This window comes from Thermothelomyces thermophilus, chromosome 1 (assembly GCF_000226095.1).
Source record: "Thermothelomyces thermophilus ATCC 42464 chromosome 1, complete sequence".
Lineage (NCBI taxonomy): Eukaryota > Fungi > Ascomycota > Sordariomycetes > Sordariales > Chaetomiaceae > Thermothelomyces > Thermothelomyces thermophilus.
Window position 1 is genome coordinate 4,040,303 of NC_016472.1, and position 19,241 is coordinate 4,059,543.

The window sequence follows — 19,241 nt, forward strand, 5'->3', positions numbered from 1 at the left end:
ACATGAAAAAAAAAAAAAAAAAAAAATATAGCTCGAGGCACTTCGTCAGCTCCGTGGCCTCCCATCTCAACGGCCTGCTCAAACCTATACATAGCACAAGCGCCCCAACTTCCCAAGACAGTCTGTCCTTTCTCCTGTGCTGATATAGAAACAAGAAATCAAAATAAAAAAGAAAACGCGTTGATCCTCGGTTGGGAGGTCATGCAAAAGGTGAAGAAAGCCGCAGCCAGCTTCGAGGATGAGATTGATGCTGGACAGAGATCGCGAAGAGATGATGAGTCAAGTGTTGAAAGGAGAATAAAAAAAAGGAAATTTCATATCAAATCCAGGAGAGGGATGAAGGGGAACAGAATCTCAGCGGCCATGATGGGTATCAGAGCAAAAGCCCAACCATCCAAATGAAAATGCTCACTCCCCTCATTCCCGGCGCTACCACCAGCAGCACCAGCAACAGCACCAACAACAGCAACAGCGGCATCAATAATAATGATTACCATTTCATCCTTAGTTCGCCCGACTCGGGGGCATTGTCGTCAGGAATCAAGAAAAAGACGGAAAGGACGCAACCGCCCTTGGTCTCACGCAAAGTCATCCGCCCCGTTGTCCAGCAAGAGCTGACCGACCCGCTGCACCAGCTCCTTGGTCTCGCGAGCAATCTCAAACGCGATGGGCGGCAGCGTCTGCGTCCACATGCGCCACTCGCGGCTCTTGTTGTCGCCGCCGGCGGCCGCGAGTTCGACACCGCGGTTGCCGGCCTCCGTCAGGCGCTCGCGGCAGTTCGTCAGCCGCTTGACCAGCTCGGCGCCGGTGCCGGTGCCGCCGGGCCCGCCGCCCACCACCGACTGCGTCTCGGCCGTCGCCTGCCCGACCACGTCCGCGATGGCGTTGATCTCCCTCGTGATCCGGTCGATGTCGGCGTCATCGCGCACCAGCTGCACCAGGTTCTGGACCGTCTGCACCAGCACGGCCGTCTGGTCTTCGAGGTAGATCTTGAGGTCTTCGATCTGCCGGTTGGATTGCTGTCCGTTGTTCCTGCCGCTACTGCTGCTGTTGAAGTTGCCATACCCACCGTTCCCGTTGGTGTTGGGGGCGATGGGCAAGGGCTTGCCCAGGCCGCCGTATCCGCCTTCGCTGCCGTCGGCAACAGAGCCGTTGCCGGCCGTCGGACCCCTGGTGAGCGACTCGCGCGGCGAGCTGACCGGGCTGTAGGCAGACGAGTCCACGCTGGAACGACTCATCGGGCCTAGGCCCTGAAACGGTGGCGGGGCGGGCAGCGAGGTCTGTATGGACGCCACGCTCGACATCTTGCTCTGGCCGTTGCTCTGCGGGGAGAAGAAGGCGGTCGAGTCGACGGGCGTTACCGTGCCGTCGTCGTCCTCTTCCAGCTCGTCTGCTGGCGTGGTGCGGATCTTGACCGCGCGAAGCAGCTCGACAATCGCGGCGACCAGGTGGGAGGCCGCCGCGTCGAGCAGCGAGACCGGCGAGATGCCAGCCGAGCTCGCAAAGTTCTTGGAGGCCGTGATCAGGTTGTTGGCCGTGGAGGACACCCGCGATTTCTGCTTCTGATATTGCACCGCCGCATCACCGGACTGCGCCGCCACGTCGATGTCTTTGGTGATCCTCCGGACGCTGACGACGACCGCCTTCATCGAGTCGATCACCCGCTCCGGACTATCGGCGCGGGCTCGCCGGAGGAGGTCGTCGATGGCAAGCTGGAACTTGGTGACGTGGATGTCCTTTACCAATCCCGCATCGTCTACGAACCCCTTCTCGCGGACGTACTTGGCCGCGTCCTGGTCGGCCGTGAGGCCCGCAGAGGAACCGCGCATGTCGCGCAGCTGAGTCTTGGTCCGCGCATAGCGGTTCTGCCACTCTCGCACCTCGCGCTCCAGCGACTCGATCGTCTTCTCCATCTGTGTCTGCCTCTCCCAGGCGGCATTGCTCTGCTGCGAAATCATCTTCATCTCCCGCAGGAACTCCTGCGCCTCCCGCCGCACTTGCTCCGTCACCTGCTCCTGCTCTTCCAGCGCCATCCGAAGCGCTTTGTTCTCCCGCTCCAGGTCGGCATCAGCCGCCCCGCCCGGCGCCGTGCTGCTGCTGGACTCCCGGGCCTGCTCGAGCTCGTTCCTCAACTCCCGAATCTCGCTCTCGTGCTCCGCCCTGATCCTGTCTAGCTCCCGCTGTAACGAGTCGTTCAACTCGCGGGCTTCGGCAAGCTTGTCCTCCAGATTCGCGCGGGCATCGTCCCACTCTTTCCTTTCCGAGTCCGCCGCGGCCGCTTTCGACCGTTCCCCGTCCCGCAAGTCATTCAGTTCGTCGTCTTTTTTTTTCAGCGTGTCTTCCATGCCATCGAGCTTCTCGCGCAGCTCTCTGACCTGTTGCTCGTACTCTTCAATGAGCTTTTTTTCGGACTATACGGCTTGGGGGTCAGCAAAACGAGAGGACAAACGAAAACATCTATCAAGGCAAGAGAAAGGCATACCTCAGACTGGTCTGCGCTGCGCTTGCTGTCCCGGTTGTCCGGCCCCTTGCGCAGCCCATAGGCGTCGGGTGCATTGGGGTCCGCACTTGTGGGGCTGATAGCATCGTCGTCCTCTTCCACCATGGTGCTCTTGTTCGGCACAATCGTGTTGCTCTGGAACTGCTTCGGCATCGGCCTCCCGTAGTCGCCGTTCGGGTGTCCGGGCGAGGGCGGGACGGGGAAGCCGCCCTGGATCGGGGTCGGCAACCCGCGCCCACTCCGCACCGAGCTGGCTTCCGAAGGGCGCCTCCGGCTCTGGCCCCTGGGGGGGTATCCGTTCATCCCGTTGACCGGGGTCTGCGAGCGGCTCGGCGGTCCTCCGCGGACGGACATTGGGCTTCCCACGCGGGGAATGTCCCCGCCGGCAAAGCGCGGGAACCTCCGCTCCAGCTCGCAAAAGACGTCGGTGGCCAAGTCACGAAACCGCGGGGCGCCGAGGGAGGACAGCTTCTGGCGCGCCTGGTTGCGCTTCGGGTGGAAGTTTTCCTCGGGCAGCAGGTAGTCGGGAGGCCCCGTGCCGGGGGGAGCATTGGGGGGTCTGCGGCTCGCGGCCTCGCGTCGCTTCAGCTCGTCGTAGACGTCGGTGCTGAGCTCGAGGAACTGGACGCCGGTGAGGCGCTGCAGCTTGTCGCGCGCCTTGTTTGGTGGGGGCTTCGGGTTGCCATCGCGCGACGTGGCCGAGAGGAAGCGCTTGAGCGAAATGTAGTGCTCCGAGAGCACCAGTTCCTGGTTTTCCGACTGCTGGCTCTGGGTCGTGCTCCTCCCGCTCTCACTCCTGGCGTACAGATTGGTGCCGGCGCTGGATCGTCCGACGGACGGAGGCGGCGAGGGAGCGCCGACGCTCCTCGGCCCCGGCGGCCCCGGCGGCCCCGGCGGCCCGGGCGGGAAGTTGGCGTTCATCGGCTTGACTGGGCCGGCCGAGTCAGGCGGTGTGTTGAGCTGTCCGCTATTGTTCTGGGTTGAGGGCCCGTCCTTATCGACGGCGGGATATGACCATTCGCTACCTCCTACAGAGACGGGTGACAGTGGTGCATTTCCGCCATTCATGGTATTCGGTGTACTGTGTAGCTCGTCCAACGTTCGCTTGTTGGCCGTCTCTTGCGGGCGACAAAGGCGGAGCGGCGGGCAGGCGCACGGCTGCGTGGCGCCAAACTGTGGAGATTGTCGACGTTTGCCGTCAAAAACAAGGAAATGAAGTTCAGACGAAGAAATGGACCGTACGCCGCACGGCCGAGAATGGTGGTCGAGAGTCTGTCACAAGCATGAAACACCTCGAGTGCTGGCCAACAAGAGGGGGGGGCCACAGTAAGTGGCTAGCGTGTGCACACAAAAAAGGTGCAAGCTCCTCCTGCCAGGGCAACCAAGGTTGAAGTGGCACGGCCCCCGACCAGTCGGAACAGCGGAACTAAGGCAGGTAAGATATCGAAAAATCGGGTCCGATATAAAAGCGGCCTAGCCTGTTTGCGACGCCGTCTTGTTCTTGCAAGTCGAAGGCCTCGTTGGGCTTTGTTGGGCGTGACTCGAGAGATTGCGTAGTGTAAAGAGCAACGTCAAATCGTTTGGTCTCGTCCGTGGATCTCGTTCTGGGGCTCTGTGCCCGTTGCTACGAAGCTTGCAAAAGGAGTGGCGGCGACTAAAGAACGACTGGAAACAGAAACATGAGTCAGGAAAGCAAGCAGAGCAGAAAGGAGAGAATCCTTCTCAAAAGAAAGCGCGGGGAGCCAAACCCGCTCTCGCGTTCTTTTAAGAAGCGTTTAATGATTTTTAGTTACAAAGTGACCGACCCCGGGACGAACTCTTTGTGCGGGTCGTGGAAATCACCGAGGGCGGAAAAAGTGACAAAAGGGCAATTAAACTGCCCCAGGCGGGCCGCCCCTGACAGCACGGGGCAGCTGGGCGGCGATTGGTTTGTGCTGCGGTGCCTGCTGGGGGTCTAATTTCCCTGTCGAGGTACCTCGTCGCGCGCGCCACTGGGTAAGGAGTAGGGAAGTACATGTACGAAGGTAGTTACTCCGTACATCCACTACATTTACCTAGGGTAAATTACTTCGCAGACCCTGCAAGTCAGCATCGAGGACCTGACGCCCTCGGTCCGCTCTTTTCCCCGTGAGCACAGAGATTCCACAGAGATTCCACCGAGACAGGGCGAGTCGAGCTGAATCGACCAGCCTAGGCTTTCGTGCCACGACACGCGCGGAGCGATATGTAAGGTATGTATGTACATACCTTTACGTACACCAACTTCCTCGAAAGGAAACAAGAGAAGGTATCTGCATCTAGGTACTCCGTAGCTTCGATCGATTGGCTGGCGTGTATCGCACCTGCCAAGGTCGACGCCGTTGATTTTGCTCTTTTGGACAACCTTGACCGTAAACTTTACGACCTCTGTTTCTCCTTTAAACAATCCCTTCGGGTACCCGACGGGCAGGGTCTGCGTTTGGGAGCTCCTCGCGCGGCTCGATCGCCGCGTTAGTTCTATATAGCGTCCTACTCCCTGAAACAAAGCGGAAAGAATTAGAAGAGTGTACGGACGTAATGTACATACATACAGTGCACGCAGTATTACGTCCCAAATGCCAATTGAAGCCAGACGTTCACACAGGCTCCCAGCCAGTCAAGCAGTTTTCGAAGCCGAGTCAACAACCATCTTCGTTCCACCGCGGGTCTGGCCAGACACAGGTCTTTGCGTACTAAATATCCCGACTCGCCCGGCTTGTTCGCAGTTCTACCTCTTTCCAGTAGTTATCTGCTGCTCAAACATGGCAGCTTTTCGCTTCTACGTTAGCTTCAACGCACTAAATATATTGCAAAGTACTAGTACAACTGCGTAACCGGAGCGGGACCGGAAGGTCTCTACGGAACGATGATGTGAAAAAAAAAAGCGGAACTCGGGCCCCAGGATCGCAACCCGGGGCTGCCGAGGGCTCCCACCGGGATGCCAGAAACAGCCATGACCATCATCTTACGGTTCCCCCTTCGTGTACTAGTACGGATTTAGTGAGATGGGGCAGCACCCCGCAGTTATCATTATCTTCATGGCACGTGCATAGCAGAACTCGACGATGAAAGGATGCATGGTATCTCTCGAAACTCCCTCCCCCTAACGCCTGAAATCGCGCTCCCAGAATACCCGACCGCCAAACGCCTCTTGCAAAGGGAAAAATGAACGTAGGCAGAACACTCAGAACCAAGACAATGTCCACGTTGACGGCAGCCCAGGCCACCTCTCTTGCCACTCGCTTAGAACCTCGGGCACCCGCTCGTCGAAGCTCGCCCGGCTGCCGGCGGCCCCAGAATCAAAGAGGGCAGCTCCTACTCTCTCGCGCTCCTCCTGAGCCACCTTATTCAGGGAGTCAGCCAGGTCGACGATGGCCCCGCCGCCGATCGAGGCGTCCTGGTGGTTGTCCTTGATGTCGATGTTGATCACGTGGACGGGCCGGTTCAGGGGAGAGCCGCGTTGGAGAAGGTCGTCAACCACGGCGTCCCAGCAGCGCTCCTCGCAGGTGATGACGATGTCGGGCACGCCCGCCTCCATGCCGGCGCTCCCTTGGTCCTTCTCGTGCTTGACCCTCGGCATCCCGACCTGCCAGTCCTGCCAACGCTCGGGGCCCCACTTGATGATGCGGTTCCGCCCCAGCATGTTGAGCAGCCCGTTCGCCCGGTACAGGCGGGGGTCCTTGGCCTCGAGCTCCCGGTAGATGCTGTCGTACGAGGTCTCGTTGAACTTGTAGACGTTGGGCTGGGTGATGGTGGGCCCGGGCAGGCGCACCAGAGACCCGGTGCCGAACGAGATGACGGGGTAGTTGGCCTGAGCGAGGCGGAGGTGCCCTTCCATTGACCTGAACGACGTCAGTCCTCCGCTTGCTGCCCGCGAGATTGACCGATACGTACCGGTTCTGATTGCTGGCACAGACGGTGCAGAACCTCAGCTTGAACCCGTTCTTATTATTTTCCTGCTGCCCGCTCTCGGGCATCGCGGCAGAGCCCGCATTGCCGCTCGTTGTATCCATGACGGAAGGTGTGAGACGAACTTCGGACGGGAGCTCCTACTTGACGCAAGAAGCTTCCTCTGTTCCGCGAGGCTTGGACCCACGGTTGCTCTATGGCCAGTGTTAGCTGGGAGCCAACGAGTGACACGGTTGCGCGAAAGATTGCTGCAAAAAACCACGACACGATCAGGACGATAAGCGTAATTAAGAACATGTCATCAACGCCTGCGGAGCAGGTCTGCAGACAGCTCCAATAAAAAGGTCATCACGAACGAGGAGAAACGGGAACGAAGGCCAGTAGTCTAGGTATCAAACCTGCTTACCTGCGGGAACAAGACACCAGAGCGGAAATGCTACGATTTCATCATGGAAAGCGATTGCACGCTACAAGCTGAGTGAGATGCAAGAGCCCAAGGTGAACTGGCGGCTCTTTTTGCAGCTCCGACGTCAGAGGAAAGCTCGTTTGAAATTTGCAAGCAAACCGGAACCGGAGACCTTGGCAAAGAGAGCAAACGTGCCGCCCAATCAGAATAATGCCCGGTTTCACCGCCCGACCGGGATATCAGCCAACGATGGTGCGAGGCGAGTGTTTCAGATCAACCAAGTCCCCTTGCCTAATAACTAAAGAGCCGGGCCTTTGATTGGCTTGGGGCCTTTCTGCCCCCCGCTCCCCCCGCGGTGCTCCTGTTCAAGATGTTTGGAACAATCTCATGGGTGTGTTTCTGGTGGTGCGACGAGTGCAAAAGTGAAAGCATTGCGATGGAATAGGTTATTCGGCCGGGCTCAAATGCGAAATGTCCTCCTCTGCGCACATAGCAGGGCAAACTCTTTAAACATCGTTGCGGTGCGGCTACCTACGCAACATCAGGAGGCTCTGGCTCTCCTGGGTTTAGAGCAGCCAGCGACTTCTAAAAATAATTCCGGTGTTGCCGCCCGCTTATTGGCGGCGATTGGGTGGGAAACGTTTGGCGACAATACAGCGAGGAGCCCTCCCTCCCGTTCTTCACAATAGTACGGACCTACCGCGTGGAATACACTAAAGGCCGGCTTGTTCCTCTCAGTGTAGGTTGGAACGATTGATGGTTCCTAGATCGGGTGGTTCGTCAAGCCAACGGGAGTTATCCTAGACACATGAATGGTGAACTTACCCCTGCCGTCGGGAACCGCAAAGTTCCATGCCGAAAGGGCGAGGAAAGTGTCGGTCGTGGATTGGCCCCCTGTGCCTCGTTGTCTTGCATATGGCTTGACAATGTAACTGAGTCGGCCAAGTACTCTGGTAGATGCAGACCGAACATCATACGCAGTGGGTGTAAAATGAGGGGGGACAGTATACTAGGGTTCTGAGCCCTCAAAAGTTCCTCCAGGTCGCCCGATTCGAGGAGTCATCGATGCTCCTGCAGGCTGTCTGCGGTTGGTGAGGAGTTGGCCGCAGCAAATACAGCGGCGGTTGCTGCCGGGCGGGGTCTTGCTGTCTGCGGTTGGACTGTAGCGCGCTTAGCTGCCCTTCTTCTGGCGTTCGCTGGTGCTTTGCAGCCGCTCACCTTGTAATGTATGGACATACACGTACGGAGTAATTACTGCGTATGTAGGTTGCTCCTGCAGCGCTTCTCCACTCCCTCACTACACTCCCTGCAGGCGCCCCTCTGACATGGAACCTACCTTAGCCCTCCAGCTTTCATTCAGCAATCTGCCTAGGTTAGGTGCCTTGGCCAGTCTTCCGCCCCCATTCTCAAACTCCCGTCCTGCGCCTGTCCTCTTAGGTTGTCCATCGTGCCCGCTCCATAATATCCATACATGTCGCCGGAATCGCTGGTCCTCGACTCTCTGCTGTCACTTAAGTGGGCCACGATTTTTTTTATTTCAGGAGACGCGATCGCCGGGCCCAGTTCTAATAATACACTAACTATTCCGTGCAGTACCATCCCGGCCGCCAGGCACCGAGCCCGACGCCCACCCCCAACAATTGTGGAGAGCCTCCAGTGCCCCGTACACACTAATCGGCCAATTCCTTCCCCCGTCCCTGGGCTGCCTGGCACTGCCTGAGCGCAAAATCGAGCAGGCGAACGAAACAAGCCCCAAGCACCACGGTTTTTTTACAACACTGACTGGCCGATTTCCGATTTCACCAACTCGGTCGTGTCGACTCGCAATTGCGATAACCTTCAGCCTCGGCAGCGGAGGGCGCCGGCGATACAGACCAGTCCAACCCGGCCCGAGAATACAGTACTTTTACCGTGCTCAACTTACAATACCCTAACCCGGCGTCAAGTGCAACCTGACTTGCAAGTTTGACAGGCCGAGGCGCCAGACAAGGCCTCCTGTAAGACCCCCTTGCTTCAATTTCTCGGTTACCGAGTTGCAGTGGTGGCAGCAGCGTCGTTGCTGGGGTCCCCACCGACACGCCCACAACCCCCCCCCCAGACACAAGCACGGAGACACACACACACACACACACACACACAAGCACACACTCACTCGCCCAGAGCGCCGCCCGAAAGCGAGCCAGGGCGATGGCGCGCCTCGCACCTGAAACCCCACATTAACATTGCACGCTAGCAATTCCATCATCCCTATCGAGATTCTTACTCGCCGTTCTCGCCCTTCCACCAAACCATGACGGCGGTCATGTCGCCCGGCTCGTCTCCTGCGACTTCGCCGCCCGCCATCTCGTCTCCGGCCTCAAACGCGGCGCATCCCGCCCTTCCACCCCTGATCACTAGCTCGCCGCCGACCCGCAGGAGCAACCTGCCGCGCCCGATGTCGCAAGCCTCCAAGAACCGCCTGTCGCAGTACTCGACGGCAAGCTCCGTCCCGTCGAGGTCGCGGCCCCCTTCCAGCATGTTCCCAATCTACCCGTCGAGCCTACCCTACACGCTTGTGCGAGACTTTGCATACCCGCCGTCACATCCCATGCACTATGGCCCGCCGCCCGAACCCTCGCGGCCGCCGTCGGGCATGTTCTCCCTGGGGAGCGAGCAGCACAGCCTCTCCGACTTGCCGGCGTGGGATACGGGGAGGGCGAGCTGGGACGACCACTCGTGGGCGAGCGGCGGCTTTTCCAACCGGCCGGCCGACCTGCCCGCGATCCAATTCGGCGACGGCCCGCCATGGAGCGAGGACGAGGATCTCCAGAGTCCCATCGTCAGTTCGAGACACAGGAAGCACAAGAGTTCGTCGGGCGGCTCGTACGGGAGAGGCCGGGGCGGTCGCGACAGCCGCGCCGGCCCAGAGAATGGCGGCCGCGAGGGGGGTTCCTACGAAGGCGCCAACAACGGCGGCGGCGGGGGGTACCGAGGCGCCGAGGGCAACGGACCCGGAGGTGACTATGTCACATACCCTGCCGACCAGGCCGGCCACGGCGGCGGCGGCGCATATCAGCTGGCGGGCCAGCAGCCGCGCGAGTTTGGCGAGGCGGGCGACTTCGGCTCGGACGATTCCAGCACTTGCTCGTCCCCGGGCTACCACACGAACGAGTCTCGCTACTCCCGCGACTACCAGTTTACCATCACGTCACCGGACGAAGAGATGCACGGCAAGGCCGTCGCGCTGTTCGACTTTGAACGGGAGAACGAGAGCGAGCTGCCGCTGGTGGAAGGCCAGATCATCTGGGTCTCGTACCGGTACGGCCAAGGCTGGCTGGTTGCTGAGGACCCCAAGACCCAAGAGAGCGGGCTTGTGCCCGAGGAATACGTCCGCCTGCTGCGCGATATCGAGGGCGGCCTGACGAGTCTGACAGGCAACCTGAACATAGGAGACGCGAGCCCGGCCAGCCCCGGCAACGACGCGAGCGCGGGCACGCCCACGCAGGCAGACCCCTCGGCCGCGCAGCTTCCCCAGTCGTCCGCGGCGACTACGGCGAGCGGGTCATCGGCGGCGACAAGCAATACGGGGTCGACCGCCACCAACACGACCACCAACGGCTATCACCAGCCGATCGTCTCCACATTCTCGACGTCGAGCAAGGACCTCGACCCGTACCCGCAACACCTGCTGGGCACCCAGGCCGGCCAGCCCCCACCGCAGGTGGTTCACTATCACGGCCAGCGCGGCGGCAGCCAGGCCAACACCCCGACGCTGACGGTCCATCAAGGGTTCGGGTCCCGCCGGGCCAGTCAGGACACGGCATCTACCTCGGCCGCAAGCGGGGCAAAGAAGGGCGAGGCATCGGTTGGCGGCCTGGAGACGCTGCCGGATGCGAAGTTGGAAACGTCAGAGTCCGGGGCGGGATTGCCCAAGAAGAGGGAGTCAAGGTGACAAGATAAACACTGCGGGAGGAGGGGAGGAGGCAAATACGGGGTGGTCGCGAACATTTGGTCATTTTGTAGGAGCAAGGATTAACACTCAAGAGGCATGTTCAGCGAGGCATACTTTTTTTTTATTGTAGGTTACATACCAAACGGGAACCGAGCCGGGCAGCTGCTGGATTTAAAAGCGGGGGGAGGGTTGAATTTTGGGAGGTTGGGGTTGTTTGATGAGGTTCCATGTACTGTACAATATCTGGGCCGAGCGATGGACAATCAGCGCGTCTCTTTTGGTTCCATGCGGTTTGAATGGTTTTTTACGAAGACGATGGGAGGAAGACAACCTTAGCGTCGACTTGGCCACTGCTGGTGACTCCCGTCCGCCGCTATAACGATTTCTCTTTCATACAACACGCCTGCCACTCCATCTGTGCGATCTGCGCGGGTGTAACCAATGGACCTATAAGAAGACCTTCCTGCCAGCTGGGTGAGGGCTGGATGAGGGCTATTTCCTGTTCAGGAAATAAAATATATACTCCGTAAGGGAAGTGGCATGATAGAAGCTCCTCAAAACGTTTCAGTTTACTACTGTAATAGTACCAATTGCAAGATTAAGAGACGAGAGGGGGGGGAAGGAAGGAGGGACTTGCTTGGGATGCGTTGCCAGACAGACAGACCCCACCAAGTTCAGCCTCAGCAGCCCACTTGAAGCCCACTTGAAGCCCACCCAAGCGAGGGAGCGGCTGCCCTGAGGGACAAGCACCCGCTCTGGCTTTGACTGGCGGGGAATGACGTAAACCAGGGGAGCTTTGCGTGCGTGCAATAATCCGGAGACGCACCCAAAAAAGCTTCTGCCGTGCGTCCCGCCGCACCCGGTTGTTTACCCATCGCACCATCGCACCATCGCACTGTCACACAGTCACACGCCACTGAATAGTTAATCCGGTTCTTAGCCGCCTGGCCCCAGGGCTGCCCCAATTGACACGAAACCACCTCATTAGACACACCACCACGCCCCGAGGCGCGATCCAATTGTCGACATCATGAGTCTGTTTGTCGCCAGCCGATCTGCATTCCGGGCCGCCGCGCCCCTCAAACGGGTGAGCTCTCCGGGCGTAGAGCAATGCGTTTTCCTCTCGATTGCCGCTGACACTCGGGTTTCTCCTCCAGCAATTCCAGGTCCGTCGCTATGCTACCGAGCCTTCCTCGGCCGACCCCAAGAAGGGCAACAACACACTCGTCTACGGCGCGGCCGCCGCTGCCCTTGCCGGCGTCGCCGGTTACTACTTTCTCGGTGGCTCGGGCACCCCGGCCGCCAAGAAGGCTGAGGCGAAGGTCAAGGACGCCGCGAGCGCGGCATCCGAGAAGCTCTCGTCGGGCGAGGTCAAGAAGGCGCTCACGGGCGGCGACCAGGGCTGGATCAGCCTGAAGCTCGAGGAGGTCGAGGTTGTCAACCACAACTCGAAGCGGTTCCGCTTCCGCCTGCCCGAGGACGACATGGTCTCGGGCGTGCACATCGCCAGCGCCATCCTGACCAAGTTCAAGCCGGTCGACGGCGACAAGCCCGTGATCCGCCCCTACACCCCGATCAGCGACGAGGACGCCAAGGGCTACATCGACCTGCTCGTCAAGAAGTACCCCAACGGGCCCATGAGCACCCACCTGCACGACATGGTGCCCGGTCAGCACCTCGACGTCAAGGGCCCCATCCCCAAGTACCCCTGGGAGCCCAACAAGCACGAGCACATTGCGCTGATCGCCGGCGGCACCGGCATCACGCCCATGTGGCAGCTCTGCCGCGCCATCTTCAACAACCCGGACGACCAGACCAAGGTGACGCTCGTCTTCGGCAACATCAGCGAGGACGACATCCTGCTCAAGAACGAGCTGGCCGCCCTCGAGAACCACAACCCCCGCCGCTTCCGCGCCTTCTACGTGCTCGACAACCCCCCCAAGCACTGGACCGGCGGCAAGGGCTACATCACCAAGGACCTGCTCAAGACGGTCCTCCCCGAGCCCAAGAACGAGAACATCAAGATCTTTGTCTGCGGGCCCCCCGGCATGATGGAGTCCATCTCGGGCAACAAGAAGAGTCCCAAGGACCAGGGCGAGCTCAAGGGCATCCTGAAGGAGCTGGGATACAGCCCGGACCAGGTCTACAAGTTCTAGACTCCCCTACTCTAAATGGGGCGGAGGGCATGCATGCATGCGTGGGCATGAGCTTATTCTATTCGATGATTGATTGGCTGGATGAGTGATTGATCGGAGGTGCTAGTGTGAGAGCTGTCGGCTCCTGCGTTCTTCTTTTTTCAGCCTGGCGTCGAGCGGCAATGTAGATTTTTGGTTTTGGGGGGTTTGGGGGCTGCGTGTACCTTTTCGTCATAGAGATGCTCCTGCTGGCCGCACTTGGTTCAAGACATTCAATCAACATGGCCCACGGTCAACCTTTCCAGTTTCTTGTTATCCCCTGCTCTGCTTGTCAGACTGCACCGGTCCGAGTGCGCCAAATCTTATCCACGACTTGTTGCTGCAAATAACTAATGTACTACGGAAAACGCAGCAGACAATATGTACTGTATATACAGCGTTCGATCTAAGTCACGGCACAGCAACAGCAAGAATGAGTCAAGTGTTGTTACGTGTGTCCCAGAACCCATGTGTTATTGTGTCCATCTCAGAACAATGCCTTAACAATATAAACCCCTATTCCATCCCGAAAATGAAACCCTCAAAAGTCATAACCCTCAAAAAGGTAAATGCCACAGCATAACCAGTGTCCCCCCCCCTCCTTGCCAACCCAGCCATGATGAACTCCAATCCCAAACCCCCCCCCCCCCACCAAAAAAAAAAAAAAAAAAAAACCACGCAAATTCATGTCTCATGTCCCGGAATCACCACGTCTGTCCCATGACAGCATATATATGCATGACGGAGGGACCCCAGATTATGGGTATTATCCCCTCTCTCCCGAGCCACGTCCGGCTCACCCATCCGTCCGGCGCCTCGCTATGACGCAGGAATCTCAACTCAGAATAGCTATTTCCGATTTCCTTTCCCTAACCCACCCGACGACAGACATGCAAGGTTCTCTCATTGTAGATCCGAAGCACCGGCATTTTATGACGCGTTCCTGCCTTCATCGTTCATATTCGGGCAGGACATTCCTTGATGTTCTAGGGAATAGGCTAGGGATAGCAAAATCAGCCAATTGTTTCGCGACAGATGCCGGCAGGAGTGAAGGAGTATGGCGTATATGAGTGTGTGTGTCAGAGAGAAGATTAACTCGACATGTTCCAGCGTCGAGGCGTGAGCACGTGAACCTCCATGAAAAGAGGAGCCGCGCCCAGTCTCGGCCAGAGTTCCGGCTAAGGATGACGATACGATTGATCTCATCATGGAGAAGGTGTGCCATGGAGGGAATGCAAGGGACAAGGACAAACACTTACGCTTTGGTTCCCTAAGGAGACATGTACCGTTGGGCTGCCGCGGACAAGACGAGGGATGATTCGGTTAATCGTGAAGATGAGGTTTCAAGGTTTGTGGGTTTGTGATGTGAAATGTGTAACCCTCCCCTCAGTCCTCGTACGAGATGCGACGTCGCTGAAATGTGCCGGTTTCGACTGGCTCCAGATTATCTTCGCCGTAGTCGAGCGTGGGCAGGCCTTTATCTACCACGTCCCAAGTTCGCTTGCGCAAATCGATTGGCTCTCCCCCGCTGTTGGCCTTGTTCTTTGATTTGCCGCGCTTCCGCTGCTTCTTGGATCTCTTCGCGGTGGGGGGTGGCGTTGCCGACGAGATCTCGCCTTCTTCTGACATATCTTGCGTTGCATCTTCGCTGGATTCCGTGTTCTTGGGCCTTTTGGAAGGGGAAGACTCTCGTGCGCGGCGCAGAGCCTCAATCTCGGAGTGTCTAAAGATGGCGATTTGCTCATCGGTAAGGGTTCGTTTGACGCCGTCGGGATAGTAGCCGAGCCCATCGTCCTCCTCCTCTTCGTAGTATTCTTCGCCATCACCATCTGCCCCATCGTAAGTGGCTGTGCTGGCAGGCTGATGTTCAGGCCGGAGGAAGTGGGCTTCGAAATGATCCCTCGAGAACTTGGAGAAATGCGCGCTGTGGAAGGCGGCCATTTCAGCCTACGATGCATAGTCAGTTCGGTGCTTGCATATCGAGAACTCAGCGGGATTCTTACCTGGCTAATCTGGGGCACTCTGAGTGGCGCACCCGCCATTTTGGCGCGAAGGACGTAACCACGCCGAAGATCGCGTTATGAGAATGGCCGAAGATGGATGTTGACCATGACAGGGATTCAAAGAGCTTGGTCACGTGCTCTGCGTTACCAGGCGGAGAAGCCTCGGTGCTGGGAATGTACACCTCCTCCAGGATTCTGAATCCTAGCGCGGTACTTGCCGCTAGTAGCTTTTTTGGCGCAGGACCCACGTACCACGCTAGGATTCAGAATCCTGGAGGAGGTGTATATTTGGAGGTTGCTGACATGGGTTTTGTGTCTAATACTTTTTTCTCTTTTCGGTTTATTTATCTTTTTTTTTTCTTCTTTTTGTTTCAATTCGTTTTGTGTCGCTTCGGTTGTCAGAATGACAGAAGCGCTCTCTCAGAAGCAAACTCGACCAAGAGCAGGTTGGCCGTTGCTTTGGGGCCGACCGAGGAAGTTGCGCTGACTGGTGTGGATGTGATGAAAGTTCCGTTTCGTTTTTTGGAAAACGGTAGCCCAGCGCGATGATTATCTTTGCAGATTGCCGCCAGCATCGACTGCAATAACGGAAGAAGGTGATGATGAGTGCTGTCTATGAGAGTGTCCCGCGCTGGGAGGAACAGTGGCTCGACCGGACCACAAAATGATTCTGTGATCGGGGGCCTAAGTCTGGCTCAGGAGGGCCAGGGCACTTTGAAAGGCGCGGACAACTTCCGAGACTGGTAGCCTTTAGTCAAAAGGTTTTCATCATGGGAAAGGAGTGTAGACTTACGGTGCTTCTTCTTTTGCGACAGGCTCTGCTCGGCAATCTTAACATACCGTTCCCTGGTCTGAAGCCGTTTTACTCCGCGTTCGGTGTCATGGACCGAAGCAGCAGAGGCCCAGACATTGAAGAACTGTGAGGCTCTTAGCAATGGCCCATCAATCGCTTGCAGCAATGAGAGGAGTTAGGGTCGACCGACCTTGACAAGATCCTCAAACTCTTGTAGAAGCTCGCGCTCCTGACGATCAGCATCAGCGAGCGCCTCTTCATACCGAGCCTCGAACTCTTCCCAGTCAAACGGAGCCAGGTACCCGGGCGTGCTGGGCGATCTTTCTGCGCCGTCTTTATGGCCGTTCATGCGCTCTTTGGAGAGGCGAGGCTCTGGCGTCTTCAGTTGAGAGCGGCTGCCTGAAGGCTTTGGAGCCGCAGCATCGGCATCCGCCATGGTGTTAGGAATCACAGATTTTGGAGAACTGTTTCCGATCGTCTCCGCTTCTGAGACAGGAATAATGGGCGACTCGGCTGTCTTCACCGGCGATTCGTGGTCTTGCGCGACAGATGAAGATTGGGAGCAGGATGACGACGAACTGGCCATGAGAAGTCTCGTTGAGGTCCTTCCTTGAACTTCAGCCTTTCGAGAATTTACTTGCGGAAAGAGTTGCCGAAGAAAGCGTGTTTCAGTTCCTCTAATCTTGGAAAGAGGAGTCAATCTTCTTGCACAGCAGAATAAGGCCTTTCTCGAGTCCGAGGCAGCAATTGAGAAGAGTTTCAGAGAGCTTCAACAAGGTGAATGTCGATGAAAGGGGTTTATTATGAACCCGTTAGGCGCAGCTCGACGGCATTCTTCTTGTGGGCGAGGAACCATTCGCGAGCGGGTCACGGTCTTGCTTGGAATAAGTTCTCTTGCAATTCGCAACCTCTCGACCCCGCTTCAAGGCTGCTTCCAAGCCTGAAGAAAAGGAACCCGAGTGGTTGATGCCCAAACCCAATTCCGCAACCGTTGAGTTGGCTGATTGGTGTACCTGTGATTCTGCAGCTCCGAGTTCTGGAGCTCTTTGGGGGGGGAGGGGGTGAGTTGTCAAACGGTTTGACAGAGGCGCGCTGCGAATGAGAAGCGCGGATTGTTGGCGCGGATGATCGACCGAATGCCGGATCCATGGGGCGGGTTGATTGGTCGCTTGCTGATACCAAGCGGTAGTGGGGGTCTAGGTTGCAGCACGATAAAGATGACGCGCGAGAGCGATAAGATGGTCTCGTGGATCCTCGCCTTCCCTTTGACAAGTTGATACTTTCCCAAGCAGGTGACTCGAGACCTCGGAGTCAACCGAGTGCTTCAAGTTTCCAGCTTTCACGATTTTCTGGTTGATGCGGAGCCTTTTTTTCGCTTCGTCCCTTTGCTCAGAAGCGTTTGAAAGATAGGTTTCGCCCAAAACAAGACCTGGAGTGCGCCCGCTGTTCCCTGAAATGCACGGCCGCCACTCGGAAATATAAGCTCGTTCTTGCCCGCTGCCTGCCTACATTCTTTCCCCTCATAACATCGAAACCTCAATCCTGGAAGGTTCAGGGTCCGCAGTCACAGAGAGAATAACCTTCCCGTTTCGCCGGATACCGAACAGAGTATATCCTGTTGAAAGCCATCATGAGTTGCAGCATTTGTCACCGCCCGCACGATGCGAAGAAGCTGCCGTTTCTTTGTGTGGTCGATGCCAGGAATGTCCTCTACGAGAGCCGCGTCGAGTATGCTCAGGCGCTGATCGACAGCGAAGAGGCCGAGCGCCAGGTTGAGGCCGTCTTGTTGGGCCAGGAAGGATCGTCGACAGCCCAGAAGCCGACATCGAGTGCCCGCATCGATCGGCTGAGAGCTGAGGAGGCGGCCGCCCGCGACCGAACGAACCAGATCATTGCCCAGGCCGACCGGTTGAAGAGGGAGATGGAGGCTGCGCGGAAGGAGATTGCGGCGAAGAAAGACGCAATTTCCAGGCGGAAGTCGGATCTAGCATCGGTCTCGGCTGGTATCGCGGCAAGGCGGAACAGACAGCTGGAGGAGGTGGAGCGGTCCACCCAAAGACTGAAGTACAAGTGGAATCGTGTTGCCGACGACATGGCCGATATCAGGGCATTTCTGTGTGAAGGATCCGCTCGGTTGTATGGACTTCGTCAGATCAAAAAGGGCAGCGTCAAGCGGTACGAGATTGGCGGTGTCGAGATATTCGACCTCCATGCCATGAACAGTAAGTTTTTTCTTCTCTTTTCTCAACCTGCTGTGTAAGCGTCGCTGCGGAAGGAGATTATGTGTGTCCCTTGCTTGCTTTGGTTTCTCTGTTCGGTTGACAATGCCGGCAGGTCTGTCACCCGAGATGATTTCGACATCCTTTGCGCACATTGCTCATATTTTGGTGCTGGCTGCTCGTTATCTGGGTCTTCGGTTGCCGGCAGAGATTACGCCGCCCCATGCCGACTATCCTCGGCCAACCGTCTTCTCGCTTGCGTCGTCTTACAAGCATGGAGAAGTCCCTTTTCCCGGGTCGCTAACGGCGCAGATTCCATCGGTAGTCGGTGACGGCGCCGAGAAGGAGCATGTCCCACGGCCTCGGCCGCTGTTCATTGAGAAGCCGCTTCCCACGCTGGCCAAGGAAGACCCCTCTGCATATAAGCTGTTCCTGGAGGGCGCGGCTCTGCTGGCGTACGACATCGCCTGGGCGTGCTGCTCGCAGGGCGTGTCAATTGGCGACAAGGACTCGTATGAGGATGTGTGCAATATCGGCCAGAATCTCTGGCGTCTCCTGATTGGTGACCAGCTTCACCGTCGATCTGTGCAGCCGACATTCCGTTCTCCGCTCACCCCGCCCGCCGGAAGCCCCAGAGACGACGGCCGCGGTGAGATCGCCAACCCACGGTCAACGATTGGTCGCTGGTCGCACGCAACGCTGCATAGCTATCTTGGGGGACCCGAGGGGACGGAATTCGTCCGGAGCTTTAAGATTGTACCGCCGTTAAAGCTGGCCGATCGACTGAAGCAGCGCTTGTCGAGCGAGGCTCCGATGCTGGAATGGGAGAAGATTGAGGGCGACGAGCTCGACGATGGTTTCGACGACGGGGTGTTTGTGCGAGGTCACGGCGCTGGCAGATCTGCTCCGCGACGTGGAGATCTCGACGCTGCTAGCGTTATGACGGTGCGGACTGTTGGGTCAAGCGACGGGGCCGCTCCCGAGAATCGTGCCAACACTGGCAGGGGGACAAGTGGCTGGACGAGGCTAAAGAGCCGATAGATAGCATACCGTAGACGAGACAACAAGGTGCAGAAGTGACAAAAAAAGACTACGGTCCTCTTTCTGGCCCGCCCACCGCTACCCTATCCCAGAAAGAGTTGATGTGATGATGACAATGATGAAATGCTTGCGTGTCTTGTGTCTCCTGGATGTCTCTGCTTTTTTTCCCCATGCTGACCGTTGGTCGTCGTCGCGATGTGAGGTCATGACCGGGCGGTAGGGACAAGTTCGGGCTCCGAAGCTTGGG

At 57.8% G+C, this 19,241-nt stretch overlaps 7 protein-coding genes across 7 annotated transcripts; 3 read left to right on the forward strand and 4 right to left on the reverse strand.

Moving 5' to 3' along the window:
* Positions 1-490: 490 nt before the first annotated feature.
* MYCTH_2296224 (uncharacterized protein) lies at positions 491-3,819 on the reverse strand. Its single transcript, XM_003659287.1, has 2 exons — positions 2,483-3,819; positions 491-2,411 (listed from the first exon to the last, which is right to left on the reverse strand). The coding sequence occupies exons 1-2, from the start codon at positions 3,419-3,421 to the stop codon at positions 579-581; spliced, it is 2,772 nt and encodes a 923-aa protein (XP_003659335.1). The 5' UTR covers positions 3,422-3,819; the 3' UTR covers positions 491-578.
* Positions 3,820-5,527: 1,708 nt separating this feature from the next.
* MYCTH_2296228 (uncharacterized protein) lies at positions 5,528-6,991 on the reverse strand. Its single transcript, XM_003659288.1, has 3 exons — positions 6,834-6,991; positions 6,413-6,621; positions 5,528-6,360 (listed from the first exon to the last, which is right to left on the reverse strand). Exons 2-3 carry the CDS (start codon positions 6,529-6,531, stop codon positions 5,703-5,705), a joined length of 777 nt encoding a protein of 258 aa, XP_003659336.1. The 5' UTR covers positions 6,532-6,621; positions 6,834-6,991; the 3' UTR covers positions 5,528-5,702.
* A 1,729-nt stretch (positions 6,992-8,720) lies between these two features.
* On the forward strand, positions 8,721-10,912 carry MYCTH_2296229 (uncharacterized protein). Its single transcript, XM_003659289.1, has 2 exons — positions 8,721-8,830; positions 9,067-10,912. Exon 2 carries the CDS (start codon positions 9,124-9,126, stop codon positions 10,762-10,764), a length of 1,641 nt encoding a protein of 546 aa, XP_003659337.1. The 5' UTR covers positions 8,721-8,830; positions 9,067-9,123; the 3' UTR covers positions 10,765-10,912.
* Positions 10,913-11,533: 621 nt separating this feature from the next.
* On the forward strand, positions 11,534-13,204 carry MYCTH_2136940 (uncharacterized protein). The gene is made up of 2 exons (XM_003659290.1): positions 11,534-11,851; positions 11,922-13,204. Exons 1-2 carry the CDS (start codon positions 11,795-11,797, stop codon positions 12,918-12,920), a joined length of 1,056 nt encoding a protein of 351 aa, XP_003659338.1. The 5' UTR covers positions 11,534-11,794; the 3' UTR covers positions 12,921-13,204.
* A 962-nt stretch (positions 13,205-14,166) lies between these two features.
* On the reverse strand, positions 14,167-15,302 carry MYCTH_2296234 (uncharacterized protein). The gene is made up of 2 exons (XM_003659291.1): positions 14,942-15,302; positions 14,167-14,885 (listed from the first exon to the last, which is right to left on the reverse strand). The coding sequence occupies exons 1-2, from the start codon at positions 14,978-14,980 to the stop codon at positions 14,325-14,327; spliced, it is 600 nt and encodes a 199-aa protein (XP_003659339.1). The 5' UTR covers positions 14,981-15,302; the 3' UTR covers positions 14,167-14,324.
* MYCTH_2296236 (uncharacterized protein) lies at positions 15,303-16,433 on the reverse strand. The gene is made up of 3 exons (XM_003659292.1): positions 15,925-16,433; positions 15,735-15,858; positions 15,303-15,681 (listed from the first exon to the last, which is right to left on the reverse strand). The coding sequence occupies exons 1-3, from the start codon at positions 16,318-16,320 to the stop codon at positions 15,626-15,628; spliced, it is 576 nt and encodes a 191-aa protein (XP_003659340.1). The 5' UTR covers positions 16,321-16,433; the 3' UTR covers positions 15,303-15,625.
* A 592-nt stretch (positions 16,434-17,025) lies between these two features.
* On the forward strand, positions 17,026-19,069 carry MYCTH_2296237 (uncharacterized protein). Its single transcript, XM_003659293.1, has 2 exons — positions 17,026-17,956; positions 18,069-19,069. The coding sequence occupies exons 1-2, from the start codon at positions 17,365-17,367 to the stop codon at positions 18,992-18,994; spliced, it is 1,518 nt and encodes a 505-aa protein (XP_003659341.1). The 5' UTR covers positions 17,026-17,364; the 3' UTR covers positions 18,995-19,069.
* The last annotated feature ends 172 nt before the right edge of the window (positions 19,070-19,241 follow it).

Coding starts and splice junctions, on each gene's coding strand:
- MYCTH_2296224 (XM_003659287.1), bottom strand. CDS start 3,421: ATGAACGCCAACTTCCCGCCCGGGCCGCCGGGGCCGCCGGGGCCGCCG. Junction 2,412..2,482: donor GCAGCGCAGACCAGTCTGAG/GTATGCCTTTCT, acceptor CAAGCCGTATAG/TCCGAAAAAAAGCTCATTGA.
- MYCTH_2296228 (XM_003659288.1), bottom strand. CDS start 6,531: ATGGATACAACGAGCGGCAATGCGGGCTCTGCCGCGATGCCCGAGAGC. Junction 6,361..6,412: donor TGTGCCAGCAATCAGAACCG/GTACGTATCGGT, acceptor GACGTCGTTCAG/GTCAATGGAAGGGCACCTCC.
- MYCTH_2296229 (XM_003659289.1), top strand. CDS start 9,124: ATGACGGCGGTCATGTCGCCCGGCTCGTCTCCTGCGACTTCGCCGCCC.
- MYCTH_2136940 (XM_003659290.1), top strand. CDS start 11,795: ATGAGTCTGTTTGTCGCCAGCCGATCTGCATTCCGGGCCGCCGCGCCC. Junction 11,852..11,921: donor CCGCCGCGCCCCTCAAACGG/GTGAGCTCTCCG, acceptor TTTCTCCTCCAG/CAATTCCAGGTCCGTCGCTA.
- MYCTH_2296234 (XM_003659291.1), bottom strand. CDS start 14,980: ATGGCGGGTGCGCCACTCAGAGTGCCCCAGATTAGCCAG. Junction 14,886..14,941: donor GAGTGCCCCAGATTAGCCAG/GTAAGAATCCCG, acceptor TATGCATCGTAG/GCTGAAATGGCCGCCTTCCA.
- MYCTH_2296236 (XM_003659292.1), bottom strand. CDS start 16,320: ATGGCCAGTTCGTCGTCATCCTGCTCCCAATCTTCATCTGTCGCGCAA. Junction 15,859..15,924: donor AGTTTGAGGATCTTGTCAAG/GTCGGTCGACCC, acceptor AGAGCCTCACAG/TTCTTCAATGTCTGGGCCTC. Junction 15,682..15,734: donor GTCGCAAAAGAAGAAGCACC/GTAAGTCTACAC, acceptor AAAGGCTACCAG/TCTCGGAAGTTGTCCGCGCC.
- MYCTH_2296237 (XM_003659293.1), top strand. CDS start 17,365: ATGAGTTGCAGCATTTGTCACCGCCCGCACGATGCGAAGAAGCTGCCG. Junction 17,957..18,068: donor CGACCTCCATGCCATGAACA/GTAAGTTTTTTC, acceptor CAATGCCGGCAG/GTCTGTCACCCGAGATGATT.